This window comes from Parasteatoda tepidariorum, chromosome 6, assembly GCF_982258835.1.
Source record: "Parasteatoda tepidariorum strain Cologne lab strain chromosome 6, Ptep-v5.0, whole genome shotgun sequence".
Classification (NCBI taxonomy): domain Eukaryota; kingdom Metazoa; phylum Arthropoda; class Arachnida; order Araneae; family Theridiidae; genus Parasteatoda; species Parasteatoda tepidariorum.
Window position 1 is genome coordinate 100,536,102 of NC_141760.1, and position 18,748 is coordinate 100,554,849.

At 30.0% G+C, this 18,748-nt stretch overlaps 1 protein-coding gene across 1 annotated transcript in view; it reads left to right on the top strand.

The window, feature by feature from the left end:
* The window catches only part of LOC107455245 (disintegrin and metalloproteinase domain-containing protein 10), a 90,587-nt gene extending 85,804 nt beyond the window's left edge, over positions 1 to 4,783 (top strand). Inside the window, exon 14 of the mRNA XM_043049301.3 lies at positions 2,970 to 4,783. Coding sequence (XP_042905235.2) covers positions 2,970 to 3,200 — 231 coding nt within the window. The 3' untranslated portion in view covers positions 3,201 to 4,783. The remainder of the gene's footprint in view (positions 1 to 2,969) is intronic.
* The last annotated feature ends 13,965 nt before the right edge of the window (positions 4,784 to 18,748 follow it).

Here is an 18,748-nt window from a genome sequence, read left to right on the forward strand (position 1 = left end):
TTTTCGTAGTCCTTTAGCTTCTGATCTGATTGGTGCCTTATGTTGTTCACGAAGTCTTTTAATGATACAATTAACTTGTTGCCTTCACGTGTCAACCACACTAACATTGATTTCCTATGTTCATTAGAATTTTCATGATTTTCTAAACAAGCTCCTATGTGTTTCCAATCAGAAAATCCGGTTGTGTATTGAGAAGGGATTTTAGAAAAAAGTTTGCAAGTCAAACAATAAACAGTACCAATCCTGGTTGAATAACATAACCAAAATCTTTCCAGTGATTGACCATTTTTCATTTTCTTAATGAAATACCTATTTGAAAATATTCTGTTTTGTTCTTTGTATTTCTTTATTGAAGCTGAATATATATTTTTTGGATCTTTATTTTAAAAGTCAGTCATTTCATGTGAGAGTACGTCATTAATAAAATCATTATTTAGCAATTCTGGCCACAAGCCCACGACAACATATTTCTCAAACTCAAACTTAATATTCTCTAAATTTCTTTCCGCCTCGGTATTACCGTCCTCTTGCTGAACTCCAATATAGTTTTCAGTGGGATCAGAAGGTTTCTGGTGGTCAAGACAGATATTAGTAAACTAAACAAGTTTGTCATTGATGACGAGAACAGAAATGCAGAAAAAAACACAAAATTACGTCGGGTGTTAAGCGGCGCTGCGGAAGTCCCCCGTAATAGACGCGAAAAAATACACTGACCAAAAACAAGCGACGGGTAATTCCCCGTTCCGTTCGATAGACGCGCACATGCATGGGTTGATTGATCTCAGGGTTGCCAACCTTATAATATTATTATTTTTTTAATATTAGATATTTTTTTAAATTCAAAATATCACCTATTGTTTTCAGTGGGGACTGGGGCCCTTTGTTTCCACGGGGCCCTGGGCTGCAGCCCAAAAAGCCGTTATGTAGATCCGCCCCTGCACGAGGAATTCAGATGAAACTTGTTTCAGATTAAAAAATTCACGTCAAAATTTTCAAATATACTCATAGTTGTGAAGAAATAAATGCCCAAAATTTTTAAGAAGCATTTGTTTAATCCAAACTATGCTGCGAAAAGAGCCAAGCTACATCATCCCTGCAAAGAGCTTGTGAATGAAATTGAACTCTCATGCATACTGAGAAAGTTGGGTATGTCCCATAGCACTATAGTAAGAGAGGTCATCAACCTTAAAAGTGGGGTGTAGCGCTAATTTTTCCCCTACTGAATTTAATGATTTTTAACTTTATTTCCTCAAAAATTAATAATTACATTTCGTTTTTTCTTTTTTCCCACTTAAAAATTAAGTTCTGACTCATAAGGGGCATACATTTTTGAGTTTGGACAAAACTAAAAACATACATTAAGGGTCAGTGATTACGGAACAGTTTTCTACAACACAGAATGTTTTTACGTAAATTTTAAGTGTCCTTGGAAGAAGACTAAATTCTTTATTTTTTGCTGATGCATATAGATGTTCATGGTTTTACAGAAAATCTGTTTAATTTTTGAAATTTTTTGTGAATTGTATTCAACTATCTTTTTTCAAACGCTTAACCTTTAAGCAATACCGTAACTACGACAGCCTGTTTATATCTAACGGTACTTAATTATATTCTAATTGTTTTGCCATATAACTCTTTCCCTCGCTCAATTGGGTATAATATGAAAAAAGCACAACTACTTCCACTTACTAGGAATAACATTTACCTTTTAGTTTAATTAATAAACTGAGTTTTAAATATGTTTACTAAATTCACAAACTTCGGTAAAACAACAATATAAATTATTTCCAAAGGAACTAGACTAATACAATTTCAACCTGGCGAGTAGCGACTTATAAACAAGACACTTCGTTTGATGCTTTTACTTGTTGCTAGAAATCAGGTTCGCAGAAAATGCTGTTTACTAGTTAAATTTAGTAGGAATAACACGATCTGTGACGTAGGCTATAGTATACCCAATAGAGGACTTTTTACTAATAAAAATAATGTATGTTGAATATGCAGAAATAATAATAAATCGTCTGCTACGAGATATTTGTGGAAAAAAAATGTTTAAATATTTAAGTTTTCAAAATTAACTATTGAATGGTTATTTCTGAGAAAAGTAGCAAATTGCGATGAAATTTTCCGCAGTATTCAAATGCATAAATATTTTAACTGAATCTCTAATGAATAAAACATATAAATGTGGTCTGAGTAAATAAAAGAAGCAGAAATGATGATGAATGTTTGGAACAAAAGTGTTGGGAACTAACTTAATGAAAATAAGTAACAAATCTGGGGTTTGTTTTTACTTAAAACGGTTTCTTATTATATAAATTGATAAAAGTTTAAGAATTCTTAAGTAATTTCCATTTAAATTCATCATATTTATTACTATTTGTATCAATAAAATTTGTATTTGTTTATTGCCTACTCTTTTAATAAGATTATAAGCAATGCCAACTATTTTATCATGGTGGAACATTACAAATCGTGCTGAATACAATTATATAGATCTAAAATGTAATTACGGATCAACTAATTAGTCCCACGTGACGAGCATAAACTGCGCAATGAAGAAAAATAAGAACGACAACGCTGCACAGTGGAGGAAATTCAACTGATGCCATTACATTCGGACTACAAAAGGATCAAACTTCTTGTTTATGGTAACCCGTGCTGAAGCCTTGTCTGTTTTAGGTGGTATTGCTTTGCCCCGAGTATTGTCCGTCAAAATTCATAAAGAAATTGCGTTCTTTAAATTTTAAAATTAGTAGAAAGCAAATGGAAAATTTTTTAATGACATTGTTCAATTGTTCAAAAAGTCTAACTTCAAAAAATAACACTATTGTTACATTATTATGATAAACTCTTTTTTGTCGATCTTCCCTTTTCGAATTTCGAGTTCTTATCAAGAGCATAGCAGGTTAAATTACTATCTATGTATTTTCTAACGAGATATTTAACAATTTCTATTTATTTCTCAGGTGCTCTCCGTGAAACTTTTAACTCAGAGGAATGCAAAGAACTTTCTGTCGACCATACTTCCAGGCCAAACAGATTTTCGCTTCTGCAACATTCGATCTGCATCTCGATCGCATCCATCCTGCATAGTGACGTCACCGTCGAGTACCACGGGTCGCATACCGGGTCTTAGCAAGACAGGAATGGTGTCCAGACCCAGAATCAGTGCTGCCCCAGAAAATGGATGGGTGTGATGGGTCCACAAGAAGAATAGATAATTTTGCTAATACGCTGGGCAAAGTTCGTAGCGCTATTGCCGTGGTTTTGTCCTTCTGAAGAACTTATACATTTTCTAATGCAGAATAACCAGGATAAGGTTTTGGTAAGTAAAGGTAACCTAAAGTAATGCTAAAGGAGGTAAATGAAGATAAGGGAAGGCAAGTTTTGTTCCCCCCTCCCTCTGAATCTCCCAATTATTTTCTTTAGATGCTCTGCTGTATTACTTTGGTAAGAAGAAGCTTTCATAAGTTTATACGAGTCCATTTTTTTATATATATAATATGGGAATTACAAACAATAAGAGGAGAAATAACTTTATACTAATATCCTGGTATCGAAATGAACTCGCTAAATTTCATGTGTCTTCTTACCGTAGCTCTGTAGATAAATGTCAAGAAGTTTTGTTTATAATGGGTGTTCTCAAAATACCACCTTTGCAGTATATTTTTAGAATCCTTGTGGAAATTAAATTCATGTCACTCTCAAAACTGTCTGTACACCACGAGATGGACTTCCTGTAGTAGACAATTTGGTGGTTGTCGCTATGGTTCTGTGTATTGTAGGTGGGAGGAAAAGCGGCTGCTTATCCATTTACCGTTCTACCTAATCGAATGATTACAAACAGCTAAATGGGTGAACAGTCAATATAAAAGAATAATATGTTTCGATACACTACCAATATGTCTAATGTCGGGAGTTCATGGTCCTGGTGGAAGTTAAGATCACAATAAATATTTAATAGTGAAGTCTAGAATTCAAATGTTTAAATGTGATTCAAGCACATTTAAATATAGATATTGTCAATAATGAATTACCTTACATTGGAAAGATATTCTTCTCAATTGAAGAGAGTAGTAGGAAAACATGATAAGTAACATTTTAGTGCAGTAAAGAAAATCAGCATTAATGAATATAGAAACATCAGGAAGCTATTAACTCTTAGCTTCCTGATAAGAATTTTCGTCATTCAAAACAGCTTTAAATGCGTGGGTGTGTTTTGTGCTAGTCTGCCTGCTTGCTTGTATAATCGGAATTTCGTTTGTTTGCAAACTATCACTTGAAACGTGATTCACTATCTCGTCAATTGTTCTGATGTCTAATAAGGAATTAAATTGCTTTTTGATTTTATCTAAAATTGTTTGATGATCTAAATCTGACGTTTTCGTTCACAATAATTGGACTTGACAATGATTATTTAAATTTTGATAAAATGTTTCACTTTTTGGAGAACTTATCCTTTCAATTCATCCCCACAATTGCTCTAAAAATATTCATTTAAGATGGTGATTTGAGAACACCCTCTATCAAATATCAAATTAGAGTATCAAATATGAAAATTATATTGCATAATAATTTTCACATTGTAGCAATATAATTGTAAGAATGAATATTATCACTCAATAATTATAATATAGTACATGTACCATATACAAATATAATAAGCTTAATTTCTTTAGGCTGATAAATTTATCAGCCTTCTACACACCAAGATTTATTTCGTGAGTAAATTCGCTCTTTTTTGACGAATTCAACTCTTCAATTTAAAAAAAATAATAAATTAAAACATCGAAATTTTTTGGTATACACGTTATTTTCAAAATCATCTCATATGTCGGCCATGTATATTGCTTTAAAATATAAGCGCGTACTTTAAATACGAGCGAATCGTAAGCTGAAAATCACAATTCGCACAAGAGCTTGCTGAACAAAAACCTATAAAAAAATATAAAATACATTGAAAATCGTAATTTTTAAATTAAAGAAAAAGACAACAAAAAATTGTCAGTTTAAATTGAGATATTTGCCGATAAAAAAGTATTTTATATAAAGGTGTAATATAAGTAATAAATTTGAACAAAAACTGTTTAAAGTTTGATTGAAACGTTTGGTTGCAAAATTTCTTTCAATATCACTAACTTCAGATGATTTAATGATATGCTATTGAGAACAAGCAGTTATTTTATGTCGCATATTTTTTGTTGCACGAAAGGGAAATATTTTGTTACGCACAAAATGTATTGTTCTCTCTATGCTTAAGTGGTTTAAGCTAGAACATAGTGGTTGTCTAAAAAAATGGCGTGATTTTCCCTGAAAATTCTTGACTAGTATAATAGATAAAAACACGTTAATTAATTTCGTACGTTATTTTATACGTTTTGAACTAAATTTAAACTAGTTAATAAAATAAATTATGTAAAACAGAGACCGCATGCCCGATAATAAATAACTTCTTTTTTTGAAAAATCTAAAAACGGCAGACATAATAAATCAATCATTTTTTATCTTTTATTCTTACATATCTAACAATTATGATTTTTTTTTCGAACAAAATACATAGAACAAAAAATAACTTATAAGTCATGGTTTAAAATTTAATTTAATTAATTCCTTAATCTGTGTACTATGTCTTAAGAAGTTTTAAAAAATATTCTTCTTTTTCATACCAGTCCTTAAGAATAAAACTATTTTTTAAACAGCAAAGGTTTTTTTCTGGTTTAACAACAATAATTTGTCGAAGCTGTAAAATTGAAGTGCTGTTTAAATCCATATCAGTGGTACTACTTCTAGGAATCAAATATTTCCAATGAAAATTATTTTGTTTTCTCGCTTGAAATGCAATGTAATATGAAATGCCACTGAAATCAGTGAGTTACAAATTGTTGGCTTAGTTAACTTCAAACGTTAGGCATCTGATCTAATATTTGGTGTTTAACTAACTCATTACTTAACTGTCGTTAGAAGATAATTCGAAGTCACATCATGGTACGAGTGGTATAGTTAAAATAGGAGTTACTTAGGCGTTTAAAAAACGAGATTTATCGGAGTTGAAAATTTAATGGTGCGAAGGAAAAAGTTTATGTCAATATTGATGTATAATCGATCATCTTTTGGTGAAATCCTGATACTTAATAAATTAATTTATAAATAAATGAAAATATTTTTAGATCGAAATCTTATTTAATTATTTTGAAACCATTTAATGAATGAATAATGCTGACAGGCTAACCGTGGGAGGTTCTCGCGGTCTTCCTCTCCATGTAACGCAAATACGGGTTAGTTCCATCAAAAAAGTCCTCCACAAAGGCAAATTTCTCCCAATACTTGATCCAGAAGTTCCCTTGTCTTCTGGATTGTGTTCAAAATTACAAGACTACGGAGTTGAACATTGGTAGTCGTAAACCCAAAAATTGGATCGGCTGTACATCGACGGTTATAAAATATAAAATTTTGCCATCGAGCAGCGTTGGCTCAGGGGATAGAGCATTCGCCTTCCAATGAGGTCCCAGCAATGGCTGGTTGAAACGAATCAGCATCTGGCTTGCATTGACCACAGTGCTGACGTGAAATATCCTCAGTGGTAGACGGATCATGGGTTAGAATCCCTTTGCCATCAGGCTAACTTTGGGAGGTTCTCGTGATCTTCCTCTCCATGTAACGCAAATGAGGATTAGCTCCATCAAAAAGTCCTCCACGAAGGCAAGTTTCTCCCAATATTTGATCCAGGAGTTCCCTTGTCTTCTGGATTGGGTTTGAAATTACAAGGCTGTGGAGTTGAACATTAGTAGTCGTGAACCCAAAAGTTGGATCGACTGTTCAACGACGGTTATAAAATAAAATACCTATACTTTAATATGAAATTTTTGAAGGTCAATCGTCTTCTTACGGTAGCTGAAGTATACAACATTTTTTAAAAAGGGCTATTGTTTTCAGACCAGCCTTTGGAAAGTCAGATGACCAAACAGTTTGCAATCTCTTCTAAAATATGGTTCATGTCTCATTAGGAATTCTGTCAACTATAACAATTCCAAATTAAGAAATATTTAGTAAACATTGTATAGCCATTATTGTATTAAAAATTAATGAAATGTATTTTGATGTAAAAAAAATTGTTTTCTTTGTGTTCTGCAAAAAGCTTTGCTACTGTCAATTGCACATCATGATGAAAAAAATATAAGTAAATTTAGAAAAAGAGTATGCACTTGTGATCAAACTCAGTAATTCTTTTTTATCCTGTGCACAAATTACATTTGTTTTGTACATACATACATACATGTATTTCCTTCATGTTGACATTGTTGTTTTTTGATGTGGACAATTGTACAGCTTACTACATTCTTTTAATATGATATGCTGTGATATTACCTAGTCATAATCTTTATTATGTAGTCAGCTTTTATTACCGAGGAAGATTGACTTCTAACTGAAAGGGATTAAATTTGTTTTTCTCTAGTGTCCAGGTGAAAAACAAACCAATATCACATTTAATATAATAAATATATTAAAACTATGCAATATCCTAATTTTACTTACTCTACTTGTTGCCTGAAAAGTTAATAAGCCAGATTGAAGACATTTGATTTCTTAACATGTTCTGTAAGGTATAATCATCAGTTTTTAACACTCAATTTTCCTTTAACTAATTAAAGTTTAATATTTTTTAAATAATAATGTTGTTTCTGTGTGTAAAGCAGTTTGTTATTTCAAAAACACATGAATTTAAGATCTACTATGAAAATTTCATGTAATTCCAAAATATATTAGCTGAGATATTCCTCGCAATGCATATCGCGTAAAATTTATTAATTTTAATTATTAATTATAGGTTATTACTATTCCAAGTATTATGTAATGTATTAATAATTTTCAGTAATTGTTTTTAGGTGATTGTTTTCAGTAATTTTTAGCAAATTTTTATACTATTTTCAGTCACAAAACTCTTTTTTTTTAAATATATGTCCAGTTTTGTGTTTAAACTCATTTATCTCAAAATACTATTTTTACACCTTGCGCGCACAATATCTCTGAAACTATTAATTAGAATATACACAAAATTTTTACAACAGGTCACAAATACTTGTTTCTTTAAAATAGCGAAGCCATTTGAAGGTGGGATTAATGTTTTGACTTTTAAAAAATGAAATAACAGTTTAAAAAAAAACATTTAAAAAATTTAATCAATTTAAAAAACATTTTTGTATAGAGAAAAACATAAAATAATTTGTTCATTCTTCGTCATTTTAGTTTTACCATATATTTCCATACTCACAAAAAAAAATCAAACAAATAATATAAAAACTTTTTCCAGAAACTTGCGCTCGAAGGAAAACAGAAAAATTTAACTGAATTGAAATTTTGATTAATTAAGAAATTTCTTCATTTTTAAAAATATTTTTTGCATTGTTTTCAAAATGTAGAATATGTATAGTGTCATGTTCCACAATTTTGTATTTTCAGAATAATTATTGTAAAATTGGCAGATGATTGAAAATTGCTAGTTTTCTTTCCTTTTTTACCTTTTAAAAGTTATGTGAGGCCTTAAAACTATGCAATATCCAAATTTTACTTACTCAACTTGTTACCTGAAAAGTTAATGAGCCAGACTCAGTTTACAACATCATTTGATTTCTTAACATCGAATACGTTAATAAGATATGTGTTTGGTACATCATCAGTTTTATGTACTGAGGTTTATGTTCAGGGCAGTATAATCATCAGTTCTTAACACTGTTTATTTCTTAGCTTCGAGTATGTGCTGAGGTTTGTGTTCGGTACAGTATAATCATCAGTTTTTAACTCTATTTATTTCTTAACATCGAGAATGTACTAAGTTTTGTATTCGGTACAGTATAATCATCAGTTCTTAACGCTGTTTATCTCTTAACATCGAGTATGTAATAAGGTTTGTGCTCGGTACAGTATAATCATCAGTTTTTAACACTGTTTATTTCTCGAAATCGAGTATGTACTGAGGTTTATGTTCAAGGCAGTACAATCATCAGTTTTTAACACTGTTTATTTCTTAGCTTCGAGTATGAGCTGAAGTTTGTGTTCGGTACAGTATAATCATCAGTTTTTAACTCTATTTATTTCTTAACATCGAGAATGTACTAAGTTTTGTGTTCGGTACAGTATAATCATCAGTTCTTAACGCTGTTTATCTCTTAACATCGAGTATGTAATAAGGTTTGTGCTCGGTACAGTATAATCATCAGTTTTTAACACTGTTTATTTCTCGAAATCGAGTATGTACTGAGGTTTATGTTCAGGGCAGTACAATCATCAGTTTTTAACACTGTTTATTTCTTAGCTTGGAGTATGTACTAAGGTTTGTGTTCGGTGCAATATAATCATCGTCAGTCTTCAATACTGTTTGATTTCTTCCCATTGAGCACGTAATAAGATTTGTATGTGAAGCAAAAAAAGAGGGAAAAAAACGTCTCCTTCTGTTCTTATAATAAATTTTATAATTTAACCAATTTGCTAATGTAAAACTAAAAAGGGAATAATTGGGTACTTGCACTCCGAGAAGAGGGATGTAGTATAGGAGCCTTACTTCTTACCAATACGAACGGCCTATGACGTCAGCATCAGCAATATGAAATATTAAAGTTGAGCTAAGTTTTTCTCTTTAACTTAAAATGCTAATTAACATTAAATTAATTAAATGCGGAGCCGTATTTTATTAACAAATAAACAGAATTATATTTGTTGACATATAATTCTTTCTAGTCTACTTCTTTTACTTAACTTAGATTTATTATTTGTTTATGTACTTTATTGTAACTGTCATATATTTTTGTTTTGTGAACCTGGCAAATTCGATGCACAATAAGTTTGTTTATGTTGTACATGGCTTCGTGCCTGACTTTGTGTTAAGTCTTTGTGTAAATATATAATGGTGGAATTGAAATCTTTCTGAACGAATATAGGCTATGCTACTTAAGAGAATTGGTACTTAGCAGGCTTGGCTTACTCGAAATAGAATGGAAAGAAGAATTGCTAACGTAAACAATTGATACGTTTCAACAACCAATCAGGATCATGATACCCATTCTACGTCACTTACAGGCATCCCAAACGATTTTAAAAATTGCTATATTTCGAATTATTTTTTATAATTTATTTTTCTTTAAAAAATAAGATTAACAATCTCTAAGATGTAAATTTGTGTCTGTCTACAGTGCATTATGAATTGTTTAAATTTTGAAAACTAATTTAAAAATACTTCTCATTGAAAATGTGGTTGTAGAGTGCCGCTGAACTTCGACATCGAGAAGCAACAGATTTAATAATAGTAATAATAATAATCCATTGATTTGAAGTGAAGAGGTAAAGATTCGACAAAACAGATATAAGTTATGGAGAAGATCGTTGACTAATAAGTTCCATTTGAAGCCAAGTATTAAATGGTTGTCAAAAACAAACGAGGAAAGAATTTCCGAATAAACCAATGAGTCTTTAATTTCTTTACTTTAGTTGCTTGACTAACTCATAGATGTCACCGTTTTAATACCCAACAGGATATTGAAATATCTTATTACTTTTACTAGAAATCTTTTAACTCATATGATGTGCGAATCTTGAAAAATCCTGCTTAATTTGTTTTCTTTTTACTATTTGCTGAAGGATTTTTATCACACGCGAATTTATTAGAAGAGGAACTTTTAATATTTCACCAATACCAATAATTTTGCTCAATAGTTAACATAACAGACCTAAATCGTTCAATCATTTTTAATATTACGCAAATTTTTAAAACCTGTTTCAGAAGCAAATGCAATAGAGTATTTACAAAAAAAGTAACATATGTAAAAATATTTAAAATTAAAAAAAAAAAGTTTTAACCGCATTGAAAAAATAAATTTTAACCCTGAATGTTTTTTTAACTCTGTTTCTAATCCATTTTAAACTTTTAGTAGTAGTTTTTTGTTTTAATAAATATGTTTTTAACTCATTAATATTTAGCCATAAAAAGTAGTCAAATGAAAAATGCATACAAGAAAAAAATGGTAGTATACATTTTATACTAAAGTAAATATTTCTTTCTGTAAACTGCCACTTCAGCTATAAAAAAATTTATGTCTTGACTAGATACAAATATTTATGTAATTAATGTTATATGATTGACAGAATTAACACGTAAATCATAATAACAAAATGCATGTACTATCACTGCTTTTTTTTTCTCTTTTCTTTTTTGAAAAATTAGGAACCGTCCTTTTAAAAGGACGTTAACTTCTAGGGAGATAAGAAATATGGCCTTAGATTTCTTTTGGTTCAAAAAATGAAGTTATGCTTACGTTAGTTGAGTTATGCTTACGTAATATCTAAAATATATCAAGTAAAAAAAACGACTTGTAATTTTTTAAATTATATTTTTTTATCTTTCCTTTAACTTGGATAACATAAAAATAGCTGAATACTTTACATGCTCGAATAAGTTGTTAATTCGAAGAGCCTTTTTCTCAAAATTAGCTTATTAAATGCATTAATTAAAATAGTTTTCCTAAATATTTTACATAAGCATAGGATGAAAAGAGCAGTTTGTTTATTTTTGCTTACAAAGAAAGGTAGGGGTTAAATTTTTCCATAAAAATAAGAAAAAACACTTCTTACAGACATATTTAAACAGGCTCCCACTTATCTGTTACGAAACAAGTCTTCCACTATATTATGTTTGAAACGTAAAATAATTTTATATATAAATCGCATTTCAAATAGTAATCTAAAACTATCAATAGTGTGCATTCTCAAATGTAAAATAATGAATTAAAATTTGCTTTGACGGAATTCAACCACTTTTCATCTTAAACATTTATTTAGTTACACTGATACAATTGCTTTACAGTAGAGATAATTCATTTTAATATTATTTTAAGCGTTTTTCTTATGACTGTAAGTATTAGTTTGTTCTAACATTCCAACAATGCATGTCATTCAGATGACATCGAACTTTTTCATGTACTGTCATTTAATATTATGTAGGGTTATACGTATTACTTTACAGTGTAACAATGAGAACATAAGCTTCGCTTTTTTGTAGAATTCTATTGAAAACACTCCTGTGCCTATAGAGTATAATAATAGAGCCTACCTTATGTATAACCTTTGATAGTTATAGTGAATAACAGAAAACTTCTTTTTTATTATAATGAAGATTGTAAAGTGCACGATTGCATATATGACTGTATAATGTAAAAGCTTGAATCATGCAATACTTTCAGCCAGTAATGCAGAAACATTATTCTCTAACATGGACATGATGAAAACTTGTTTTTGAAATAAACTGTGATATCATATACAGTTTTTGTGTGATTGATTTTACTCTGTTACTAACATTCAAAAGCCATTTATTAAAGTCGTTCATTGAAGTTTCCCTTTCACTTGGTAAAGCTTGACTCAAAAATTTTCTGTTTCGTTGCAGGGTCTGATCTCAAAATGTCGGGGGCCTAGGCACAAAACTGTCAGGGGCCCCCTGGTCGTAACTTTAAACCAAATTTACTTGATTATTTATGAAGTGCCTTTAAATTATTTATAACATGAGTAAATTACGATATATTAGTAAATTTGAGCTTATATATTTATTACGATTTCTGTTAACTCTAATAAACAATTTTTAAACAATTTTTAGACAATTGTTTAAACCAAAAAGAGGTCATTTGAAACATTTAGGGGGCTCTAGACCCGGGCCTCTAAGGCCTTATGATGAATCAGGCTCTCCCTCGTTGTCGTAAGGGTATTCCTGCTGTTTCCATATTGTAATTTTACAATGGCTCTAGCTAATGGAAAAAGTCTTCAGTATTTTCTAATCATCAAACGCTTTTTAGATCTATTGCAATAAGTACACATACACTTTTAAGTTAATTAGAAAATTTATTGCTCAAATAGCTTAATTTATTTCAGACAATTTTCATTGAGCCCATACTAATTTAGGCTGATAATATATTGCATAACTTATTGATCAATTGGTCTGCTTCCTTATATTCTCGATACAAAACGCCAGCCTAATAACTTATTACAAAAGTTATACTTTCCCTAAAGACTTACTACAATATGCCCTATCAAAATCAGCTTGATCGGGTTAATCTTTGTGCATTTTTTTAAAAATTCGCCTAAAGCCTTATAGGTTGATTGTAATAAGCCTGAAAAATCAAGTTCAATTGAAAATACTAGAGATTTTCCTATCATTGCAGAATGATGGCAATTTTTTTTAAAAATTTTATAACAGTCGTTGAAGAGCCGACCTAATTTTTGGGTTTACGACTACTTATGTTCAACTCCGTAGCCTTGTAATTTTGAACCAATCCAGAAGACAAGGAAACTCCTGGATCAGTACCCCCAGAGGTTTGATTTGTTATGGGAACATGGAGGACTTAGAGCCTCGACAGATTTAACCCGCATCAGTCACTATTTACTAAACGGGGAGCCTTCGGTCTTCGGGGATCGAACCCACGACCTCTTGGACATGAGCCCCACCAAACAAACTATCCCATAGAATAATATGAGAACATCAGCTTCGCTTTTTTGAGGAATTCCATTGAAAACAATCCTGTGCCTATAGAATATAATAATAGAGCCAACCTTATGTATAGCCTTTGATAGTTAAAAGAATAGGATTTTTTAATTAATCCACTTATCGATAATGTAATTGTTTCAGTCGAATTTTTATCTATACATTATTCATAGCGCATGCGTTAACAAAAACTCTTAATCAATTTCTAAAGTTGTTTTCGGATATTGCTAGACTGAATTTTTGAGTCAAATTTTGATAACTCTGTTGAGAAGAAAATGGGAGACACTTAAAAAATAATAAACGAATCTGAGATGTGATAATGTGTAGGAACAAAAAGGAATAGACAAGATATTTAAAAGGACGGGATCGAAATTAAAACATCAAGATATTAATAAACGAACATAAAAGATAACAAACATAGGTTGATCCAAACTCCGGTGTAACATACAGATTTGTTCAAGCTGCTGGACACTTGAAAGTACCTAAATTTCAGTCAGCGTGAATTTGTTAATTGATTTAAAAAATAGAGATATCCAAACAACAAGGGGCTAATATCAGCAATTATTGAAGACGAAAACGATTACTGAAGTTTACTTGATCCAGTTCAGCCTCCCAGTTGTGACATTTTAGTCCAAAATATACTCCTCTAAGATCTAAGTAACTCTGGGTGATCATATTTAAAAGTTTACATAACACTAGATCTAAAAAATATCATGTTCGCTTTTAGGATAATTAGAACGAAGATTTGAATTCGGCCACCCGTCTTCTCCAAGTGTGGAGGACAGGCATTTTGCTAGTAGCCATCCTCCCCAAACGATCTTGCTTTATATTCTTTTTCAGTACAAGTTTTTATTCCATTTTCAGAGAGTACTCACATTCTTCATTAGAATCTAGATATTTAAAATTTAGAATAAAGGTTCAAAAGCGTAAAGTTGTGGTTTTAAAATTTAAAATTCTTTTATTTTTTCTCCCTCTCTCATGCCAATTATATTCTATGGCTGCGAAGCAACGGGCATTTTCTTCTTTCAGAAGAAAAAAATCTAATTATACCATAGCTTGTTACCTTGTAAGACACATTCATGATTATAGACTGAGAAGTTCTTAAGTCAATCGACGCATTCCATATTTATTTTCACTAATTGAAATTCAAACTGTGGTTTCGTTTTTTGAAGCGTTTTTAGATAATAATTTATTAATTTTTATACTTTTACTTTATAACAATTAAAAAAAATTTTGAATTGCAATTCATACAATGTAATTTTAAATGAAAAATAAGAAATTTGAGTGAATAGTATCGGGCAAGGAATTTTCTTTTCTTAACTCGCATTTTAAAATATTTTTATTTCTCAATAACTTTTTTAATTTTCTTTTATTATTAACTATATCTTATTTCCTTGTAAAATGTAAGTTATTTTATCCCAAAATTAAATATTTTAGGATTTTACAATATTTATTTAGTATTTTTTTTTTTGGGATTACAAAAATATAGTGCTTATGTGCTTTTAACTCATGCTTATGTAACTTCTGCTTACGTAAAAACCCATGCATAAACATAACTCATGATTATGTAAAAATAAACTCATTCTAACTTTCCCCTCTTAATGTTATTTTTTATTTTTGGAGCATTAATTAATTGCATGAACGGCAAAATTTTTGTAGCAATAATTAATTAAAACTTATTTGCCTAAAAGTATTTTCATAAAAAAAATACTTTATAATTATAGGTTATTACTTTACTTATTGTTTTTCGGAACATTTATGAATTAAAAAAAAAATATTTACTATCATTGGAGTTGGAAAAACACCTATTGGAAAAGAGAGCCCTGAAAAAAATGTTTCAAATGTCCTGATCTGACTCAGACGCACCGCACTGATTTGCCGCACCATATGTGCGTTAGTGCACAATAATTTTGAAATTAATTTACTAAAAAGTATTTCCACGTAGTTTAAATTAAGATTTTTAACAATAACTTTTTTTAATTTTTTTTTCATCCGTCTTAATTTTTTTAATTCTTTTTTAAAATGTTTAATAATTACTTATGTTTTCATAATTATTTATTTTTCCTTTGATATTATTTTACTTAATAATAAGCAACAAAAATTTTTGAATTACGTATAAATTTAATGAGAAAATCGAAAATGTGAAAAAAATTGATCGAATGGTTCGCAAAACTCAAACTCATTGCAATATATATATATATATATATATATATATATATATATATATATATATATATATATATATATATATATATATATATATATATATATATATATATATATATATATATATATATATATATATATTTTGCGAATTTTTTTCCTAAATTGTTTTTTTTTTTCTTAACGTTACATTTCGCTTTGCTGCTCTATGACTTAGAAACATGAAATTAGGAAGATGTGTCAAAAATAAGCAAGTTAGAAAGAACATAAGAAAATACAATTTGATTATCAGTTTTTTTTTTTTATAACCGCCGTTGAACAACCGACTTAATTTTGAGTTTACGACTACAAATGTTTAACTCCGTATAATATTGAATTATCACTTTATAATTTTGAACTCAATCCAGAAGACAAGAGAACTGGATCAGTACCCAGAGGTATTGATTTGTTGTGAGGACTTTGTGACCACGGCAGATTTAACATGCACCAGTCACCATTTTATGCATGAGTATTCTTCGGCAGGCTGGATTCGAAATCCCATTCTCACGAACACGAGTTCAATGCCCTACTAACCAGGTTATCCCGGCCAAATTATTAGTTTATTTTATAATAGTCATTGAACAGCCAACCTAATTTCGAGTTTACGACCACTAATGTTCAACTTATTAGACTTCTAATTTTAAACTCAATTCAGAACACAAAGGAACTCCAGGATCCAGTATTGGAAGAAATTTTTGTCTTGGAGGGGGACGTTTTGATGGAACTGACCAGCATTTAAGTTACATGATGAGGAAAACCACAAAAGCTTTCCACTATCAGTCTGACAACAAGGGGACTCTAACCTATGATCTGTCTACCACTGAGGATATTTTACTTCGACACAGTGGCTGCTGTAAGCCGGGTGTAGAATTCGTATCGACCAGTCAACACTGGGATTCGAACTCAGTGCCCTTGAGTCCATCTTCACTGGGTAATAATTCTGCAGGTGGTACCAATTTTATTGATTTGCCAAAATTTTAGTCATCTTCAAAATGTAAATAGAAATTCAATCGTAATTTTTGTAGAATAAAAAGATGGAAATAAACCGTTTTTCCTCTTAATCTGCAATGATTAATCAAAAGCAACCATGAGGGTTAGTGTGCAAAATGAACAGGGGTTGTAGCTTTCTAGTTTTTTAAATACTTGTTAAATTATTAGTTTTTAACATGCATACTTTAAAAAAAATAAGAAATACATTTTTCAGTATTAAGAAATAATAACTCACAGTTTTGTGTTAAATTTCATAATCATCAGCCCCAAATATACACACCTGCCTTGCGGATATTTATTTATTTATTATTATTATTTTTTTAAATTTAATAAATGAAGTCATTTGGATACTTGACATTCTTGAACTGGATACTTTAAATGCTTGACATTCGTTATTACAGAATGAAAAGCTTAGAAAGACAAATATTAGTTAATGTTTAATAATATTTAATTAAAGAAAAAACATAACCCGTATTGAAATCTAACGAATTGTCCCTGATAAATTTTGTGACAGAAAAAAAAATTGAAGCCTGATACATGTCCGGATTTTTGAAGCACTTTCTAATTTTACTATTTAATCAAATTGGTTTCGATGTCTTTCATCCCGCCTGTCTCATTAATGATTCAGCATATTTCGATATCATTTTTGACTCGTTCTTACTTAATATTAATTTGTTTGCGACAATTAATTTGTATAACTTTTTTACTACATTTTTGCGAGGAGTTTAAAAATATAATATCGAGGCATTAACTGAAGTTAAATTGGCTTTTTTTGTATGCCTCTTTTACTTACATCATCCACACACCAACACGCGACCGACTGCTTCTTAGAAGCAAATATTAAATATTCTCTTGATCAAATGATGGGACAAAATTCGCCTTTTATACAAATCAAAAAACTTTTCTACCTTTTAAAATTGTTTATTTTTAAATAATTTATTAATACTCAAATTGTTTAAAAGATATGTTCCTTTTCATTGACAACACAGTTTTATATTTTATCTAGTCATTTATTTATATTTTTTAAAATTATTTTTTATTTATTTTTATTTTATTAAATTAAATGCACAGATTTAAAATAAAAACAAATCTGCCAAAATTTTATAAATAGTTTCAAATTGCAATTTTAAAAAGTTATTTCGACTTTGCTTTAAAAATTTGAAATCCTTATAAATTAAAAAATTTAGATGCCTTATTAACTTTAAACACATAATAACAACAAAAATCAGGGAGTTAAAAATAGAAACAAATATGATCAATAAACAATAAAATCATAAGCTAACTAAGTAAATGAATTTTGTGTACGAAATATCATATTTTACAAATTAAACATAATTCATATTTCGGGGATACATGGAAAATTTGGTCAGACAGGAGGTTTGAACAATATTTTTTACATATATATTTAAACATTTGTTTAGCTGATGATCACTTGATTTCAATGCTCTATCAAGCAATATCATATGTTGCTTCTGTCTATTAGCAGTAAGTAAAATTAAAGTAAAATCTCATCTGTTATCTCAATTTCATCCAAAATAAACTAAATCAAGAATTTTGGCAGATAGGCCTGTCAAAGAGGGAATTGAATAGTGGCCCACCATTTAAATAAAGAAAGAAAGGAGTTCACGGATTCATGTACGATTAATTTGGAAAATAACAAATTAAAATCAATTACAATAATTAAGTAAATTAAACAATTAAGTTAGTTAAATCATTTAGGATAATTAAAAGGAAAAAAAGCTTTTGTAATAAATTGGAAAAAATTTATTTTTCAAAAAAGAAAAGTTAAAATTAAACGAGAAGCTCTTTAACGACAATGAGACACAACGGAAATCTCGAAACAGAGTGACCCTAAGCAAGATTCTCCCACAGCCCTAGAAGTTTTTTGCCTAGAAATCAGACAAAAGGGTGTTTCTGTGGACAAAAGAGCCCACAGCAATTTAAAGAAACTGAAAACATTTCCCACAGTGTAAATTGAGGCGGCTATTTGACTACTCCATGGAGTACCGCTTTTTAGGATCCATGGACTACTCCCAT